Consider the following 20,134-nt stretch of genomic DNA (forward strand, 5'->3'; position numbering starts at 1 on the left):
ACCCGTGCGGCGTCCAGGCCAAGGTAGGCCAGGGCAAGCCTTTGTGTGCTTGGAGGCTAGGAGTTGCCCGATGAGATGGCTCCACCAAGGTCAATAGCACTGGATCATGACCTCAAGTCGCATGGTCGGGGCACTCGGTTGGCTCCTGCCGGTCCATGGGAGGCGCCTCTTACGTGCTAAAGGGGGAAGGCCATGATGTGAGGCGGTTGTGCGCCAAAGAGAGGTGACTAGGCACCGATGTGATGGGTCTCCTGTATGCCGATGATGTAGGCACCTATGTGCCATGATGATAGGCAACTGCTTGGACCGGAACACACCCGTGCGCTATGGGCAACGGGATAGCTCATTCAACTTGGGCAAGGGGCTAGCGTGGTGAAGGGTCATGCTTGAGCCAGGCCCGCATGCCAAGCCTCCCTTGAGTGTCGGTAGCGCAGTGCCGGTCCATGCATTGTCCCCATGAGCATGTGTGCGCCCATGAGGAACCCTGGTAGCCATGCTAGCCATTAACCAGGGCCGCCCCACAAGGGATGATGGTCTAGAAGCACCAAGGTTAGGCACCCAAAGAGGTCGACCACCCCTCCTCAAAGAGTACGTTAAGTTTTTGGTGGTCTGCCTGAAAATAACATCAATTCTCCCAAAAATCTTACAGGCGAAAATGACGGTGATGTCCCTTAACGTAAGCCTGCCAAGCGTAGGCAAGGCTAAGCCTGTGTCAGACTGTAACATAGGTGCGCCTTTTAAATCACAAGTTCCTTACCTAACTGAAATCAAGGAAATTGTAGCCAATACAAATGCAAAATTCATATGGATTCCCAAGAACATACTAGCAAATGATCTAGCTTGATCAGGTAGTGATGGGGGGTATTTCTATGTGAAGAGACACTACCATACTAGTTTTATAAGGGGATTATTGTCTGTGCATACTCCATAGTTTGTGTATTCTTGTACATCCTCCCGTGTAGCTACTTTTTGCCATAGCTTCTCTTTAAGTATGAGAAAGTCCCCACTACACAATTTGTTTGGAAAGAGTCAATACAAACAGCCTCAAGCTGACGTAGAGATGATATTCAAGCTCTATGGGATTGGATTTTTGGGTTGTTTGAGAGTAGGTGGAACCTACCATCTGATATTAGTTTGTTGTTCAGTCTGTTTACTTTTGAGTGGCACACAAAAAGAGGGAGAATTATGTGGAAGGGTGTTAGAGCAGCAATCTTGTGGACTGTCTGGGAAGAAAGAAACACCAGATTTTTTTCTGAAAAGGAGCATGTCAGAAGTTAAGGACTGTGTTTTGACAAGGCCAATTCAGTGGTTGAAAACATTAAACCTGTTTGATAGTTATTCCTTCGATGACCTGTGGAGGAACTGGTTAGCAGTAGCCAATACTTCTACCAGGAAAAACAGACTTTTAGTACAATGGGAGCCACATAGGGAGGAGTTCATTAAGCTGAATTTTGATGGGAGTAGCAGAGGTAACCCTGAACCCTTGGGTATAGGAGGAGTTCTGAGAAATAAAGACAGTATGATCATATCCTTATATTCAGGGCCTGTGGGTCTGGGAGACTCTACAAGGGCTGAATTGCTTGTTGCAGTACAAGGTATCCAGCTTGCAAAACAGTTAGGGATAGAGCACTTGCTTATTGATGGGGACTCTCAGGTGGTGGTGGGATGGCTGCTGAATCCGGACTCTGTGATTTGGGGCTATAGAGACCTCTTTAAAAAAGTCAAATGGCTAACAAGAAATATGACGGTTAGAGTCCAGTGGGTAGGCAGATCAGCAAACTCTATGGCTGATTCACTTGCTAAATAGGGGGTTTCTCGGGACTCTCTATTTTGGGCTACCTTGTAATCATGTTCATCTGATCTTGTAATGCTGTAATCAATCTTAAAGGAAATATCACATCTCGTGCCTTTCCGTGGGTTGCCTGTAACTCTTATTTTCTGGATTAATAAAATATTTATTCCTTGGGTTGCCTGGAGCTCCCATACCAACTCTTCCCCATTTGTTCCCTCTCTAGCTAGGAAATCAACCCTCTTATTTGGATAGACAATAGCTTCTTATTTGTCCCGAGTCCCGAGCTCGTTTAAGCCTCTCACCTCAAATATTAATTGGTTCAAGTAAATATTCCAGTAAAGATGCCCAAACTTCCTTGTCCACTATCAGCATTGATCCTTCACTTATATGTGTTTTCCAGTGTCTACAGGAATCCTTATAGCCCCAGAGCTCCACCTAGCTACAATACAAAATCAACAGATCCTTAGTTCCACTGCTTTTTACTCAAGATTAGCTATATCAAAGGTTCCGAATTGGTCTGTTATCAGTTTGGTATTTCATCTACCATCAATACCACTGTGGCACTATTCCATCTCCCTCTAAGTGAATACTCCCATCAACTCAGGGTCCTACATAATGGATCTGCTTGGGAAAAAAACCACTAAGATGGTTGTAATTTTCTAGCTATCAGATCCTTGGGAATGTCAGACAAAAAAGTGGTTGCAGGTGAAATACTTCTGTATTATTTTCAACAATTAGATTCATTGTCCTAATTGGAGCCCACTGTATTGCCACCTACCTGATAATAGTAAGCTGGATTGAATTCTGACTCTGTCAAAGGTTTATTATCCTTTGTGACTAAAGGAAGAGAAGTGTTGCTTGGAATGACTGCAGAGCTTGTTTCCAGTAACTCAGCAAATACCAAAAATTGTCTACTCATCCATTCCCAGTGCAGAAAAATAACTTCAGGTGCCCCTATGAGTTTCTTGTAAGCTGCATGATGCTGGCGGAACCATGCAATTGCTTCTATAATTTTTCCACCATGCAGCAATATAGTTGATGCCTTGAAATGTAACTGTTCTGCAACTGATTTTATCTCAACCAGGCGTTGAATTGCAGGCAACCTTGTTGATGTCCCAATAATCTGTACCGAAAATAAATAAATAAATAAATACTGAATGATAAGTAAAAAGACCGAAATAAAGATCCAGGACAATGATAAGAACTTAATGGATATTTATAGACACATGATTGGTCAAAGAAGTAAGAAATTAAAATATTTATCACCAAGGAACTTAACATATATGTAAATAGGTAAATAGATAATAGCTCTGCATGTAGTGGGTGATGGGGGTGGAACTCTTCATTCATATAGTAATATTTTTTTTCCAAAAAGTGACAAATGATTTATCTATGGAGGGAGAAAGCCCCTCAAAGTACTAATATTAACAGATTGTATTAGAGAAAGTGTATCAAACAGGAATCAAAATACCAACAAGAACCACCAGAAGAAGTAGAAAAAGTAGAAAAAGTAAAGAATGTGCACAGACAACTTTGAAATCCTTTATAACATGGGCTATCCTAAAAGGAGTGTCAAGTACTATTTCACCCAGAGAAATTACAAGAGCATGCAAGGAGATTTGGAAAGAGAGGACACCATAATAGAGAACTAGAACTAAGCTAGAGAAAGGACATTTATTCTTAGACTGAAAAAATACCTCACGCAGTGCACGGTAGGCATCCTCATAAAATCTCAACGCTTCACCCCAGTCTCTTCGAAACTCTGCGTATACAGCAACCTAGCATTTCATTAATTTCACATAATTAATGACAAACGTATATATGCCCCGAAAATAAATATACTTGTTGAAACATTGTTTGCATGTCACTCTCTATAAAACACAAACAGAAGTCAGGAGACAACAAAGATCCTTTTCAAGGGGGTCATACATTAAAAACTTCTATTTTGCTTACAAGCATAAATTAACCCATAAAACAAGACATATGGAACTAATTCTCAACCAAATTCAACAGAAGTCAGGAGACAACAAAGATCCTTTTCAAGGGGGTCATACATTAAAAACTTCTATTTTGCTTACAAGCATAAATTAACCCATAAAACAAGACATAAGGAACTAATTCTCAACCAAATTCAACGGAAGTCAGGAGACAACAAAGATCCTTTTCAAGGGGGATACATTAAAAACTTCTATTTTGCGTACAAGCATAAATTAACCCATAAAACAAGACATAAGGAACTAATTCTCAACCAAATTCATTACCAATTAGAAAAGGACTAAACCATCAGGAGATTGAGAAATTTAAAACTGCAGGGCAGGGAGAGGAGTTCAATACAAATTTGCATACTAACAGAAACAAATAAAAAACTGATTCTGCATGCCATAGCATCAACAGAAGAACAAATTAGCTACATAAATATGGCATTTAAAAAAATAACAAAAAAAAAGGTATCCATATTTGAGATAGTTTTGATTCCAAATGGAGGTTTTTCTTGGGATTTAGGTCTTTGAAAGGGGTTGAGGGGTCCTGAGAGTAGAAGTTTTGAACTTAGTGGGATGACTTAAAATGAGTTTTTTCTTCTTTCTGGTTCTGACAAGAAAATTCAGTCCCCTTGCCAAAATGGAATAAATTCTTGTGCATCCTTTTGGCATGGCCCTTCTCCATCTAGAGTTAAGGCTTTTTGGTTTTTTTATCAATAACTCAGAAAAAAAGATTTCATTAAGCAAATTAAGGCAGAATTAGACACCAAGTGTCTAAACCCCCCCATCTATTACAACTGAGCCCAAAACATAGACTGTCTTTGTACCCCTAGTTTAGCTAAACCACCTGCCAAATTGTTGGGAGGTAAAATTTCAAATCATCAATACTGCTGAGATGCTCCAATGACGGTGGATGACTTGGTGTTTGTCCCCTTGTGTGTGTGTGTGTGTGTGTGTGTGTGTGTGTGTGTGTGTGTGTGTGTGTGTGTGTCCACTTTATCCTCCTTTTGGGGATGTCACAAAAAGAGAAAAAAAAATTTGCAGTTATGTACTAGAGCAGTCATTTTGTGAAATATATGGGGTAGGAGAAATGCTAGAATTTTTGAAAACGAAGCACAAAACATACATGACACATCCCTTAATAGATCTCATTATGGTGAGAACCATTCATTAGGTTTGAAATTGTGAACAATTGAAGGGAGTAACCATGGATAACCTTTTGAAGGATTGGCAGGCAGTGGTAGGATTTTCCTCTAGGAGACAGTAAAGATTGGTTGAATGGAAGGCCCCAAATGCAGTCAAATTAAAGTTGGATTTCAATAGGTTTAGCAATGGCAATATCCTCGTTATATTCCCAGGGCCACTGGTTTTTTGTAATTCATTGAAAGCGCATAACTTCTAGCTTTAATTCAAGGCTTAAAGCTCACCTCAACAGCTAGATGGAGCAGTTTAATTGTGGAAGGGGGTTCCCAAGGGGTTATTAAATGGTTACTCTGGAAAGGAGGTGCTGTTGATATTCTTCTTGGTTAGAGAAGCTAGAACATGGGCCAAAAACCTGAGTGCCTTCTTCAGGTGGACACCTAGAACAGTTAATAGTCTAGCCAACAACCTAGCTGGAACAAGAGTCGATGTGGATAATCTTGTGCAGGAAACACCTAGGCTAGGGCCTGAAATGTATTAATGTAATTTGTTTCTGTTTTCTTTATCAGGTGTGGCCAGCATGATGCTGTGTCTTGTTGTACATGGATGCCCAAATTTCTGATAACCTGGAGTTTTTTATTGCAATATATTCAGCCTTTTGATTATCAAAAATAAAAAATAAACAAAATGAAACAAAAAACGAAACCTTACCTTGAAGCAGTAACGAATATTCAAGTCAACAGAACTGAAGCTCTTTTTCTCAATGCAGGTTTTTACTCTTCGCCCTTCATCCCTGTAATACGTATTTGCTAATTCTGCAACTATGCTTCCTAATCTGCATAAAGTTTAACCAACATGATGACAAGAGTCATAAGACCACCCAAAGACAAAAGTCAAGCATAGAATCCAAATGTTGACACATCAAAAAAATTGCCTGCCTGTTAAGGGAATGCTTTAGGTCCGATGAACTCTTCTGTACAAAGGTCAGAAGATACTTGGAATCAATTTCAGCACGCTTCCGCAGAGCAATCATACGGTCTTCACTGACTTCATCTGGCAGTCAATATGTAGTTCTGTTACATTTATTTTTCTAGTTCCTTTTTTCCTTCCATTTTCTGACAAAATGAAATTTGCACCCTCAAATTCATGTACAGTGTTTTAAAAGGCGTGGGAGGCGTACGCCTAGGCGAGGCACCCCCAAAACACCCTGAGGCATATGCCAGAGGTGCTAACACCTCTGAGGCATACGCCTCATACGTTTTTTTCATGAGGCATGCTAGAGGTGTACACCTCATGCACCTCATGTAAAAAGACAAAAAAGAAAGGAAGGGAAAGGAAAAGAAAGGGAAGGGGAAGAAAAAGAAAGAAAGAGAAAAAGAAAGAAAAGATAAGGAAAGGGAAGATAAGGGGAAAGCCCCCAGACCCCTTGGTTGGAGGGCTTCACTCCCCAGACCCCCCAGCCCCCCTTTTTCTGTGTGTGTGTGTTAGGGGGGTCTTGCTCCGCTCCGGCTCGCTCGCCTCCGCTTTCAACTAGTGCCATGCATCTTCCTTTTTCTTAATATAAAAGATTTTTATTAAAAATAAAGAAAAATGAGATTTTTCTTCCTCCTCATCCCCCCTCCTCTTAAGGAGGTTTACGCTCCTTGTGTTCGGGAGGCTTACACCTCTTACGTTCTGAACTACGCCTCATGCCTCTAGGTAGTGGAACGCCTCATGTCACGCCTCCACATTTTAAAACATTGTTCATGAACATAATACTTTTTTTTGAAAAAAGTTAACTAGTTCATGAACATAATACTTAAAGTTCTACAATTGTTTTTGCATAGATTCTTCTAGTATTCCTTTTTAAGGACTTCTTAGATTTACTGGGGGAAAAGTTTAAACTCTGTTGATGGTTTTTTTTCACATAAAAAGTTCCTGAGAATGAGATTTTATATTAGAAGTTAGCTTCTGCCCAATTCTATGTTTCTGTGCCAACTATAATGATTCTACAAAATATACCATCAGAAAACATGAAGAAGTATCACCTAATAACTTGAGAAAACATGATATAATGTTAGCTGAGACTCCAACAAATGAGCCTCTATACAAGTAGAGCACAAAATGACTTGTGGAGCATGCTCCCAGAGTTGTTTTGTGATGCTAATAGGACTGATTTATAATTAAGAGGAACTTTTGAAATTATAGTTACTTACCCTTATCAAATGACTGAACAACCACCACAGTGAGTTTGATGTTCCTCCCACGAACCACAGCTCTAAAACAGACAGAAAATATAAGGTTTAACATTTAAAAAGCTGTACAGAATGTTACAACAACATAGGCACCAGGGGTGACAAGAGAGAATACTTCTACATTCTATCATGAGGCATGAGCACACTAGCATCATGACTATAACAGTTTCTTAATCAACATGAACAAAGGGATTTACCTTTCAAGAAAAAAAAAACAAATAGATACTTATCAAAAAAACAAATAGATTTATTATTAAAAACAAGAAGATATGAAGTACACCCACTCATTCATGATATGGGGATCAGGGAAAGGAAAACAGCTCAAAAGACGGATGATTTACAAATAGGAACATCAATGCTATTCAAACCAAGCCAGGATTATAGCCTGATAGCCCCAAATAGATGATATTTCTCTTCTCTGACCTCAGCATTAACTTGAACATACTGTTCAAATTAGCAGTCACTAGCCAAAGATCTATCCTCCCAATGAAGGGTCATGAATGCCAAGGTCCATATGAAGACTGAGCACCTACTTCAATTTTTATTATCTAAACCCAAGAAAAACTACATTTTTCTCCTGTATATAGTTTCATATACTGCCCCCATGCCCCCAATTTTAATTATCTCCATATGCTGTTAGTCATTGATAATCTACAATTCTTCTTTCCCTTTTTCTTTTTCAAAAACGAAATTAGGTTTTATATGTGACTGTAAACATATTATTTTTAGATAATATTTGCTATAAAAAGGTTTTGGAGTTGTATGTATTTGTGGGGGGGAGGGAGAATATGTTTTAATAGTGTTTGCTTCATTTTTCCAGCTACAAAACATTTGCTTCATCTAAAACACCCAACTTCTCCAAAATAAGATCTAACAGCTTCTCAAGTTTTTTTGGATGAACAAGTTTCTTTGATAAGTAAAGTTTTATTAGAAAAAAAGAAAACATATGAGAAACTTATACAATGAGTCTTCCCATAGAGAGACATGAGATGCAGCCTAAATTACATTTCAGATTACAATTGAGCCCAAAACAGTTTCTCCCTATACACCCCTTGCTTAATTAAGTAATTAGCTATCTCATTGCTCAGTCTCCTTTGCCAAAGCACCCTTGCAGTCATGTTAGTGGTTAACCATTTTAAATCCTATGCATAGTTAGCAAGGTGAGATTAGGCAAAAGAGCACTACTTTGCTGCCTAAGCACTTAGGCAGGCATCTAGGCATCACCTAGGCACTTGCTAGGTGAAAGGTTTTTGACAAATAAGGTATATAACTTATTAGGTATGATCCATGTTGAAATGCACCATAATTTCAGTTTCTTATTATTTTGTACTGAAAATACAAAAAGAAATCAAATAGTTAATTTTCGATATAAATACACATTACATCATTGATTTCACAAGACAATATCACTGTTAATCATAAATTCAATATCCTATATACCATATAATCAATTCCATTTAGGAAATTAGTCTTGGATTAATCTTCCTGGAGTGAAAGCACTCTGATTTTCACTCACAACTTTACGGAGTAAAGGCCTGATCCTATTCACCAACACTTATGCTATAACCTTGTAGACAGTGTTGCAAAGGCTGATAGGACGGAATTGGGAAGCATTAGAAGGGCTTTTGACTTTTGGAATTAGTGCAATGTATGTTTGGTTGAAATCCTTGGCAATCAAATTTTGGTTGAAGAAATCTAAAACAGCTTTTGATAGATCCTGACCCACTATATTTCAGTACCTTTGGAAGAAGCTATTTTGGAAGCCATCTGGCCCCGGAGCTTTCAGGGGAGCCATCTGGAACAAAGCAGACTTAATTTCCTCTTCTTCCACTTCTCTCTCCAACCATTGACTTTCTTCTTCTGATATCTTTTCTTTTTTTTTTTTTTTTTTTGATTAGCAACACAAAATTGATTCATTATATAAAAAAATAGAGATACAATGGGCACAAAAACAAAGCCCACCCAGAAACTATTCACTATTTACAGAATTGCCCAGAACAAGGATTGTCTTTGAGTTCCTTGCTTTGCAAGACCATCAGCCAAACTGTTCGCAGACCTCCTTATCCATCTTATTTGGATCATCATATCTTTAGAAATCTGCTTGAATCTCCTGAATTCATTCCTTAACTTCCATATGATTCCTTCCCCTTTTTGTAACCAGCGCACAACTAGTTTTGAATCACCTTCTTTAATCAGCTTAGTAATCCCCATTTCTTTAGCTTTCTCTACTTTTTTTGTTGATCAATAACAGTAACTTTTATTAAAAAAATATATTAAAGAGAGATACAGTATAAAGGGAGGGGTAAAAACACTTAACCCTCCCTAACAATAAGGATCATATTACAACACAGCCCAAAAAAAGATTTGCTCTTCCCACCCTTTGTTTGTTCAAAAAATCTGCCAAAGAATTGGCACACCTCTTGGCCCACTGAACCTGAATTTGCAGGTTTCGGGTAATCTGGTTAATTTTCTTTTTTTCATTTGAGAACTTCCACAAGCTGGAATCTTTCTCCTGCAACCAGTTAACTGTCAGCCTTGAATCTCCTTCCACCAACAAATTTCTGATGTTCAACTGCTTGGCTCTTTTGATCCCTTCCAATGCTGCCAAAGTTTCAGCTCTCAATGAATCCCCCCAGCCTATAGGTGCTGAGAACATGGCAATGATTCAACCTTCTTCATCCCGAAACACTCCACCTCTTTAGCCTCTACTCCATAGACTGCTGCCAATAATTCTGACCTCATCACATCTCCATGCTGAATAGGACCTCAGTACAAAGCTAGAATGTTTCTATTTTCTTCCCTAATTACCCCACCAATACCCGATGGTCCAGGATTTCCCATACAACTACAACCAAAGTTTAATTTCTTCCACCCAACACATGGAGGAGACCAGGCCTCATGAACAATCTGTCTTCTAGATGAAGATCCTGCAATTATTCCCCACGATCTGCAGAAATCTTCAACCTTAAAGTCAGCAAAGAGCTTTAAGGTGCTCACCCAATGCGCTACTCTGAGAGTAATCACCTCAATAACAGCTTCTTTACTTCTCTCCTCAACTTACATAAAGAGAACCAACTGGGGGACAGACACCAATTTGGTCTTTTCCTCCGAAGCAAATCGCAGGTGTTAATGGAGCCATGAAACACTTCCAGACTTCCCAACAAAAAGCATTGACTTTCGGAGGGATGGGCCGAGAGCATATCTCCTTAACAGGGAAATAAGGAGAGGAGGTGGTGGAGATAAGAGAATTCAAAAGGACTTACAGGAAAAAGAGCCCAACTGCCTAAGGGTCCACACTCTAGAATCTGAACCACCCTCACCCAAACATATTGAACTCAACAGAAGAAGCAAAGCTGAGACATTGGAAATTTCAGATTCTCTCAGATTTTTTTCTGATATTTTTTTCCCAATACAACTTAACAGAACTTCAGAAACTCTCGGGTTTGAGGTCTTGAACAGGCCATCAAAGTGTAGAAACAGGATTTCTTCAATTTGTTCTTCAGTATCTACCCAAATTCCTGGTTCCTTTTCCAATTTTAGAGTTCTATTTCTGCATCTTCTCCTCTAAGTCGTTACATGAAAAAAAATTTGTATTCTTGTCTCCATGTTAAAGCCAGTTGACTCTTGATTTTTGAGCCCACATCTGTTCCTCCCTTTTTAACCACACTTCCAGCTCTGCCTCTAGTGTTTTTAAACTTGGGTTTGGCTGTTCCTCTCCTTTCTCCAACTCTCCTTCTCTTTTCTTTTTAATGAAAGCTATTTTCCTCTAAACATTCCCAAAAACCTCTTTATTCCATTTCGTCAAAGTAGTTTGAAGGTTATTTAATTTGCTACACAATTGAGTTTGAGGACCTCCGTTTTGGTTCTTTACCCAGCAATTTTTCTTAGTTTCCTCAAAATTTTCATGGGAGAACCACATTTCTTCCATTCTAAAAGGTATTTTCTTCCATCTTAAAGAGGATTGGGAGGTGGTCGGATCCTAGAGAGACTAGAACTTTTGTATGGGAGGCTTCAAACAAGTCCAACCACTCCTGATTGCAAAAAGCTCTGTCAAGTCTGGCTCTGATATTATCCTCTCCCCTTCTTTTATTTGTCCAAGTGAATCTGCACCTGTGATTGGGAGCTCGTATAAACCACATTTTTTGATGATCTCATTATTTTTCCTCAAATATGAGGGGCTACAGCTTCTCCCTCCTTTCTCTTGAGGATCCAAGATTATGTTGAAGTCACCCACACACAACCAAGGGCTACTAACAAGACTGGCCAGAGATTGCCATTTTTGGAAGAACAGATTTCTCTTCTGTTCTTTTGGTTCCCCATAGACAAGAAATACAACCATTCTTCCCTCCTAAATCCTTTATTGTAACATGGACGATTTGGGTCTGCATAGAGCACTTTAATATCTAAGCCCTCTTTCCAAAATATAGCCAGCCCTCCTTTGAGGCCCTCAGTATCACAACCCCAGCTGCTCCAATTTCCAAAATAGAGCCAGCCCTCCTTAGGGTTTGTTGTTTTTTGGGTCTCTCTCAAAGCTTGAATTGCCAGGGGAGACCCAATTCCCCGGAAATTCCAGCTTAGGATGATCATTTCTCACTTTGGTCCTGATTCGGGACAGAACCCCCAACCCACTTATTTGAAAATTTTGATATTTCCTGAATAGAATTTCTGTTTCTAAAAAGAAGACTGACTGTTAATAAAAAAGCCCATGATTTCCTTTTACCCTGCCCTTTACAATTTTTTTCCTTGCACATATCTCCTATTAACATAGATCCCAAAATTGAAACCATGACAGAGATAGAAAGTGACATTTTCCTGATTTAAAGAAGATTTTTTTTCCAGTGGATAACAGAAAACCTTTTTTATGAATGAAAATAATTTATTAATCCAGAAATTAAGGCAATACAGGAAACCCATAAAGAGGCATGAGCTGTTGCCTCTTCTAACAAAGTATTACATCAATTAAAAACAAGAATAAACAGAAATAAAATTACATAGCAGCCCAAAACAAATGATCCCTTGAAACCCCTTGCTTAGATAGCCCATCCGCTAAGGTATTTGCTGATCTTTCCATCCAAAGAGAGGTAACTGTCATATTTCTTGTGAGCCAGTTGACTTTCCTCAATAAGTCTCTATATCGCCACATAGCTGAAGCTGGCTCTGTCAGCCATCTCACAACAATTTTGGAGTCTCCTTCAACTATCAAGTGTTGAACTCCTAATTGTTCAGCAATCTGAATACCTTGTACAACCGCTAAAATCTCTGCTCTATTTGAGTCTCCTGTTCCCACAGGGCCTGAAAACAAAGCTAAAATGTTGCTCTCCTTATCTCTCAGCACCCCTCCTATCCCCGAAAACCATTTGAAGAGGAACTCAACTCTATTGAGTTTACAGAGTGAGTTTCCTTTAGCTTTTTCCTTGGTTCCTTTCCAAAAACTGTTTTTTTTTATAAACCTCGAATTACTCTTCTTTTTTCTCTTTTTCCAGCTGCTTTTTTTTATTTTTTGTTTTGACTTTTTTCCTTTTGACTGAGACTGCTAGGCTTTGTAATTCATACATTGGATCCAAGAGAATTAAATTTGACATATGGTAATGATAATAAGTTATGGGTTGAAAAAATACATCCTCCTCTTGGCCTGAAGCTGCCATGATTTGTTCCTCCCTGTTAGGGTTTCCTTCCATGCATTGTCCAGCTTCATCGACTTGCATCCCCTCCAACTGAGAGTCTTGATCTATATCCACTTCATCATCTTCAAACTCAATTTCTGGGTTCTTTGAAACCTGATTCATTAATCTTTGCAAGGTGACAGGATTTTGGTTGACCGAGAAATATGGTATCGGATTTAAATTTTGCATGAGGAAATCATGGTACACCTGATTGGGATTCGGACTCGGATCTAACCCATCTTCAATCCAGACTCCTTTTTCCGGGTGTGCCTAGCCCATTTCTCTTGCTACTTGATCCGACCCGATTTCTCTTATTACTACACCCGAATTTTTCCTCTTTTTTTTCAAAAACCACTTCGAAAACCATTTCAGATCTCTCTTCATTAATTAGAATATTTTTTGCCCTTTCTATTTATCCATGAATCATGGGCAAATCCCAATCCTATCTCAATTTGCCCATGAAATCTTTCTACCTCATCAAAAAATTCTTCATCTGTCAGCCCTTGAAGTGATGCCTCGTCGCCTTCCTCTTGTCCTTCCCCATCAGTCCCGTGTCTCTCCAACTGCAGAGCTTTAGAAAAGCTACCAGACCCTCCTCCGTTAGTAGCTCATTGTTGTCTCCAGTCAGAGCTCACCAGCGAAAGGACCACCTAAATTTTGCCTCTATCATTCCAAACTAGATTTGAGGCCATTTCTTGTACCAGGCTCTCCTGAAACAAACTCCTAATAGACAAATTACTAATTTGATGTGCCCGCCGATTTGTAACTCTCTCTGCGAGACCTTAGGTAATGGTTCATCTTGGATCAAGAGTTGATCCCTGCTTGCTTCTTCCTGATCTCCCCTCCGTTCATTTTGCTGAGTATGCTCACTTTCTCGCCAACTCCGATTGATCATTTTGAAATCAGAATCTTCCATATTGGATTTTAACCAGTCACCGTAAAACCCTCTACCCCTTCTAGGACCCATAGCCTGAGAAACCATCCTATGAGTAAGTTGTTCAAGAAACTGTTCTTCAAAGATTCTTTTGCAGTTAAATTCTCGATGACCTAAAAAGCCACATCGATTACAGAAAGTAGGAAGCTTTTCGTATTGAAAGGGGTACCATTTAACTAAACCATCCTCTTCGAGGCCAGAATTTCCCAAAGACAAGGGTTTTCTGATATCCAGGATGACCCTAATATGGTACGACCTTTCCCAAATAGGTACATCAACTTCCTGGTTATCCTCTTCCTTTTCCAAGGGGACTGGGGTACCTATGCAACTCACCATCTTGGCTCCCCAAGACCAAAATCTCTTTTCCATGGAGACATCTAGAATTCTGATATGGATTCCCATGTCAGTGAAAGTAAGATTTCTAGGGATTGAATCTTTAGCAGGAGGGGGTAACCCTGAATGAGCCAAGGCTCTTGACTCAGGAATGTTTCAACATCCGCTTTTTTCTTAAAAACTAACCACAAGACTTCATCATCTAGCCATTTTACTTCATATTTGTTGTTATTCCAGAATTTCATGAAAAAAAAAAACAAAAGGAAAAAAGACTTGGATGGATTTGAAGCTGGATATGAGTAAGGCGTATGATAGGGTGGAATGGGTTTTCCTTCAAAAAGTCATGGGCAAAATGGGGTTTGGAAAAAAATGGATAGAATGGATAATGTCCTGCATCACAACAGTGTCCTATCAAATTCTCATAAATGGAGCCCCAGGGAAAACAATTTGGTCTGAGAGAGGAATAAGACAAGGAGATCCTCTATCTCCTTATCTTTTTCTCTTTTGTTCTGAAGCATTATCGGCCTATCTTCAGAGTCTTGTCTCCCAAAAAAAAACTCTCTGGAATAAAGCTAAATAGAGACTGCCATGTGATTTCTCACCTTTTCTTTGCAGATGACAATTATTCTTTTACAAGGTCTGTCCCAGATGAAGGTCAGAGGATTATGGACGCAATCAATCTCTATGAGAAGTCTTTTGGCCAACAGGTAAATCTCCAAAAATTTGAGATTTTCTTCAGTAAAAACCTTCTCCCGAGATTACAAAAAATGTTAGCAAAGAGTCCAGGTATTAAAAAAGTGAACCAGCCAGGCATTTATCTTGGCCTCCCCACGTTTATAGGCAGAACCAAAAAAGGGTTGTTCCATTATCTTTTAAGTAGAATAAATAGTAAAACTACAAACTGGTATGACTTGTTGCTCTCAAGTGTGGGCAAAGAGGTTCTCCTAAAGTCAGTCATAGCTGCAATTCCTTCTTATGCTATGTCTTGTTTCCTCCTCCCAAAAGCTATCTGTAATGAAATGGCTAAATCTCAGACAAAGTTCTGGTGGGGTGTTGACAGAACAAAGAAGAAGGTTCATTGGGTTAACTGGGAAACAATCAGTAAAAACAAGAATTATGGAGGTTTGGGTTTCAGAGACCCTCATAAATTCAATCTAGCACTTCTTGCTAAACAGGCATGGAGACCATAGTTGTCAAGGCGACGCCTAGGCGACAAGGTGCCCTTTGAGGCTCATCTCGCCTAATTGCCAAACAGTTTTGTACTATGTATTATAAAATAATTTTATATTCTTTATTTTTTGACATCATAATTATAAAATGGGCATTATTAAACTAAAATATTCATTTTGTGTGTTTATATACTAATTTCTTTTTATTATTTTCTTATTTGTTAAGGTTTAATCAATATAAACATTGCTAACTGCTGTATTGAACCCCCAAAGACTTTAAAACCTGAACCAATAAGTAAGGAAGAACTTAAAATATTGTCTAATCAACACATTTTCTACTACTACTACTACTACACATTTTCTAATCAACACATTTTCTTTTCTTCTTTTTTTTTTTGATCAATCATTTTCTTTTCTTCTTTTCCTATAACAAAATAAGGGTTCAGCCCCTATATTTTTTGAATTTTGTTTTCCTTCTATTTCTTCTCATGAATATGTTGATTTTCTATACTTTAACATGAACTCTCTACTTTTCTTATGAAAACTATGAATAATTCTTAAGGAAATATGGTTATGGTACCTAGGGAACTACCCTAGGATCTATGTTTTCTACATAAAAAAACCCATCGCCTAGGTGCCCGCCTAGGCAACTAGGCGACAAGGCGCCCCCCTGTCGCCTAGCCTCGCCTTGGCACCTTGAAAATTATGATGGAGACTTTGTGTGGAAGAGAATAATCTTTGGGCCAGGGTTATAAAGTCAAAGTATTTAAAGGGCAAAGATTTCCTAAATGACAATCTTCCAAAAAGGGGATCATGGGGATGGCATAGTTTACTTATGGGCAGGGAGATTCTTAAGCTTGGGGCTTGCTGGGATGTAAACTCAGGTTCGGGAGTTAAAATCTAGAAAGATCCCTGGATTGAGGACCTTCCTCTTTTAGAATAATGGGTCCGGAACCAAGGACAAATGGTCCTACTTGGGTTAGTGATTTAATTGATGAGAACAGAAGATGTTGGAAAGAAAATGTAATAAATGATACTTTCCTGGCAAAGGTAGCAAACAAGATCCTTAAAATTCCTTTAGCTCAGGGAACTGAGAAGACAGACTAATTTGGAAAGGTTAACTCTTCAGGTAGTTTCAGTGTAAAATCTGCTTACTATATAGCTAAACAACTTCCCCTCAAGCAATCCTTTGTCTTAGATTCTGTCCAGCATCAATCCCATAACAAAATCTAGAAGGAAATCTGGAAATTGAAATGTGACTCAAAAATCAAGATTTTCCTATGGAGGTGTTGTTGGAATAGCCTCCCAGTCCAAGAGAACCTTGGAAAAAGAGGACTCTCGGACTCTTCTATTTGTAAAATCTGTGGGAAAGAATCAGAATCGATTCTGCATGCCCTCTCCAGATGTGATCATGCAAAACTAACTTGGTTTGGATCTCTGTTTGGCTATGACACTTGCTGTACTGCTCTGTTTGCTTCTTTTCTAGATTGGTTCAAATGGTGGCAAAACAGACATTCTTCTTCAAAGGAAAGAAAGAAGATTTACTTGGCTATTCAGATTTTCTGCTTTGGAATATGTGGAGAGCTAGGAACAAATGTTTTTTTGAAGATCTAAAGCCGGACCCTAACAAAACTCTCTATTCTTGTAACAGATCCTGGACAGAGAGGAGGAAAATTTTGCAGCCAAAATGGCAAAATTCTTCACTTCCTAACCCGGAGGCCAGCAAAGAGGTTTTTTGGAAAGCTCCTAAGGAAAACTTTTTGAAGCTCAACACAGATCGTAGTTTTATAAAGGCAAGTCGGGCAGATTTTGGAGATGTTATCAGGAATCATCTGGGCCAAGTTTTTGCTGTTTCCTATGGCCCCTGTGTGAGCTCAACCCCATTCCAAGCAGAAGTTATAGCATGCATAAAGGGAGTATCTCTTGCCAATAACTATATCTCCAGACCTATCATTTTGGAAAGCAACAACCGAACTCTAATCCAGGTCCTCAGATTAAAGGATCTGAACTTAGCCAAGGAAGCTTATTTTTTGTGTAAGGACTTGTTAAGTATCTGCGAGGGTGTAATTTCTGATTTTTGTTTTTGCAAGCAGGAACTGTAATACTCTTAGCTCATAAGCTAGCTTGTAAAGGTCTTAAAGGTGAGGGGCCTTTCACTGACGCCATGCCTTTTTGGCTGGCAAAGTGGATTGAGTCCCCTAATCAGGCCTGTGCTTCCTCGTCTACCAGTCTGAATGAAAAGTAGTTTATCTGTTACCAAAAAAAATCAGGAAAGTAGTCATGTGTATTTAAAATCATGAATTTTTCACACCACAAGAATCCAAACAAATAATCAAAGCAACAAGTCAATAGAATAGTGAATCCAAACAAACTAGTATGACAGCAATTGAATCTAAGAAAATAAGTATGGCAGCAAGAACCAAAGCAAATATGTAATGGGCAACATGCAAATACAAATAATATAATTTTATGTATCATAGAACGCAAATAAAATACATCAGGATGTATAACATATTATAACGTGTCTGTCTTGCGTTTCCTTTACTCAAGAAGGTGTCAAACCTCCCCCCCCCCTAAATTATGAACCTGAGGTTTCATAACTTTTGTTTGAATTCAATTCCAATTCCAGCCTTTTCTTTTCAGATAGATGAGTATATAAGGTTTCTGTTTGGAATTCATTTCCTTCTGCATTGGCATGCTTACTTGTGTGCGAAAGAGCAGAAGCCACCATCTTAAATGATGATTCATCACACTTCAGTTCGTTCCTGATTTCCAGATGAAGTACATTTTATTTCTTTGATTTTATCTGACTTAAACGTGGCCATAGATCATTCTGACAAGGAAGCTGCCCCTTAATAGATAATTCAATCTAGAAACAATTTGAAAAACTTAGAACCCAATGCGAACTTTTCCCAACTGAACTTCAGGAATTATATGCGCAAGTTGCGTCCAGTTTAAGGGTTGAATGCGTGCTTTAAAGTATACGTTCGATTTGAACAACTTCCTAATTGAAAGGTTTTAACTCGGCCAACTCAAAAATGAGACAATCGAAACAGATTTAAAAAAATAATAATAATAATAATAAAAAAAGAAGGAAGAAGTCCGTACTTTAGATTTTCAAGTTCGGTGCAGACCTGAAGCCACTGCGCGGGGTCGCCGGAAACGTCATCTGAACCAAACAAAGCAGCAACGACGGCAGGACTCCTGGTTCGGTGCTTCAATAACCAATCTCGCTTCAAGATCCCGCCGGGCTGACCAGAATCTAGGGTTTCCTTCTTCGACCTAGACAGTACGGAGATCTTCGAGAAATCCGGTAATGCTAAAGTGTTGATGGGGGGCTGCTCCGAGTGAAGATAAGTTGAAATCGTCGAGTGAAGCTCGGGACAACCTACCAGAGAGACCAGAGAAACTGGTGGAGTTCGGAGCTCCTCTGGGTACTCTTCCATGGAAGGAAAAATGCTCGATCTATGAAATTCAGTTGATGTCGCCCAAGATAAAAACCAAAAAATGTTCTGTAGTAGGAGATATTTCAGTCGATTATAGGGAAAATGTTTAGATCAATAGCTATGCCGGCCTGCCAGCCGCGCTATGCAGTTATAAGTAATTTCGTCGGCCTTAGCAGCGAATCTGGCCCAAAGGTTGTTAGCCTGCTCAAAGTTGGTTGATGCATTTTCCGAATAGTTGGATCGGATCCCGTCTGTAGCCTGGGTTTGTAGTTTTGTGCTTTGTAGCCCCTATGGCCCTGAATCCTGGACTTTAAAGGCCTGTTTGGGAGGGCTGAACTGAAGATTCAGCTGCTTTGAAGTTCTCCGGATAAGTTATTCTGTGCCCGTTTAAAAGGGCTGAGCTGAACATTCAGCTAAAGTGGGATCCAGTGTCTTCTCCTATAAATAGGGGAGGGCTTGGCTTAAAAAACCTTCAATGGGTGAATGAAGTAAATCTGGTAAAACTAGGATAGAAAATCCTAAGGCTCAGTTTGGAAGCAGTACAAATGCAAATATGTACAGTGTAAATACATAGAAAATAATACAAAATATAAGGTTTTGCATTCTACATATTTGCATTTACACTCCTTCCAAACTCAGCCTAAAGACTATGATAACCTATGGGTTCAAGTAATGAAAAGCAAGCATCTAAAAGACAAAAGGTTGTGGCATGTTGGAAGCCAAAAGGGGGCTTCTTGGGCTTGAAGAGGAAGCCTCCCAACGGGAGACCTTCTAGAATTGGATGGTCATTAATGGGAAATTAATCAATTCTATAAAGACAATTGGGTGGGACACACCCCTTATGATGCGGTGGATCAGGACTTGGGTGGAAACATCAATTTGATGCTTTGTGATGTGATGTTATGGATGAAGAGAGAAAGGTTTGGAACAAAGAAAAAAAATAGAAGATTGGTTCCCACCATCATGTGAGACCGGATCATCTCCTCACACAGATACAGGGTGCCTCACAAGCACATCCTATCATGCATTGGAAACATCTCCCATACTTATAAGTTATTATTCATAGGAGATGTTTACAATGCACAGTGGATGTGCCTGTGAGGCACCCATGTGTGAGGAGCAGATCCCGTTCCCCATCATGTGGTCGAACATAGTCCATTTGCATCCCTAAGGAAGACAATGAGGGTAATTTTATCTGGAGACTAAGCCTAAATGGCAATTTCTCAATCAAAATAACATATACCACCAAATGCAATTCAAACAAAAACTATGAGTCAAATTTTTTTATGGAATGCAAATATTTGGAAACTAAAATGCCCCCAAAAGTAAAAACTTTTCCCTTTCTCCTTTGTAAGAGATTGCCTACAAAGGATTTGTTAAGAAAGAAAGGGTCAATATAGATGGGTCGTGTAGCGATTGTGGTGAGGAGAAGAGTGTTGATCAT

General features: G+C 39.2%; 1 protein-coding gene across 3 annotated transcripts in view; it reads right to left on the reverse strand.

Moving 5' to 3' along the window:
- LOC104606860 (trafficking protein particle complex subunit-like protein) overlaps positions 1 to 19,055 on the reverse strand; it is a 33,007-nt gene extending 13,952 nt beyond the window's left edge. The window contains exons 1-6 of one of the 3 annotated variants that reach the window (XM_010272265.3): positions 18,353 to 19,055; positions 7,107 to 7,168; positions 5,850 to 5,964; positions 5,623 to 5,746; positions 3,490 to 3,570; positions 2,571 to 2,915 (exon numbers count right to left, since the gene is read on the reverse strand). In XM_010272265.3, coding sequence (XP_010270567.1) covers positions 2,571 to 2,915; positions 3,490 to 3,570; positions 5,623 to 5,746; positions 5,850 to 5,964; positions 7,107 to 7,168; positions 18,353 to 18,690 — 1,065 coding nt within the window. In that variant the 5' untranslated portion in view covers positions 18,691 to 19,055. The remainder of the gene's footprint in view (positions 1 to 2,570; positions 2,916 to 3,489; positions 3,571 to 5,622; positions 5,747 to 5,849; positions 5,965 to 7,106; positions 7,169 to 18,352) is intronic. The other 2 variants (XM_088889729.1, XM_010272266.3) reach the window with 2 other exon arrangements.
- Between the last annotated feature and the right edge of the window lie 1,079 nt (positions 19,056 to 20,134).

The sequence above is a fragment of the Nelumbo nucifera genome, chromosome 6 (assembly GCF_055504915.1).
Source record: "Nelumbo nucifera cultivar China Antique chromosome 6, China Antique-T2T, whole genome shotgun sequence".
In the NCBI taxonomy this organism is placed as follows: Eukaryota; Viridiplantae; Streptophyta; class Magnoliopsida; order Proteales; family Nelumbonaceae; genus Nelumbo; species Nelumbo nucifera.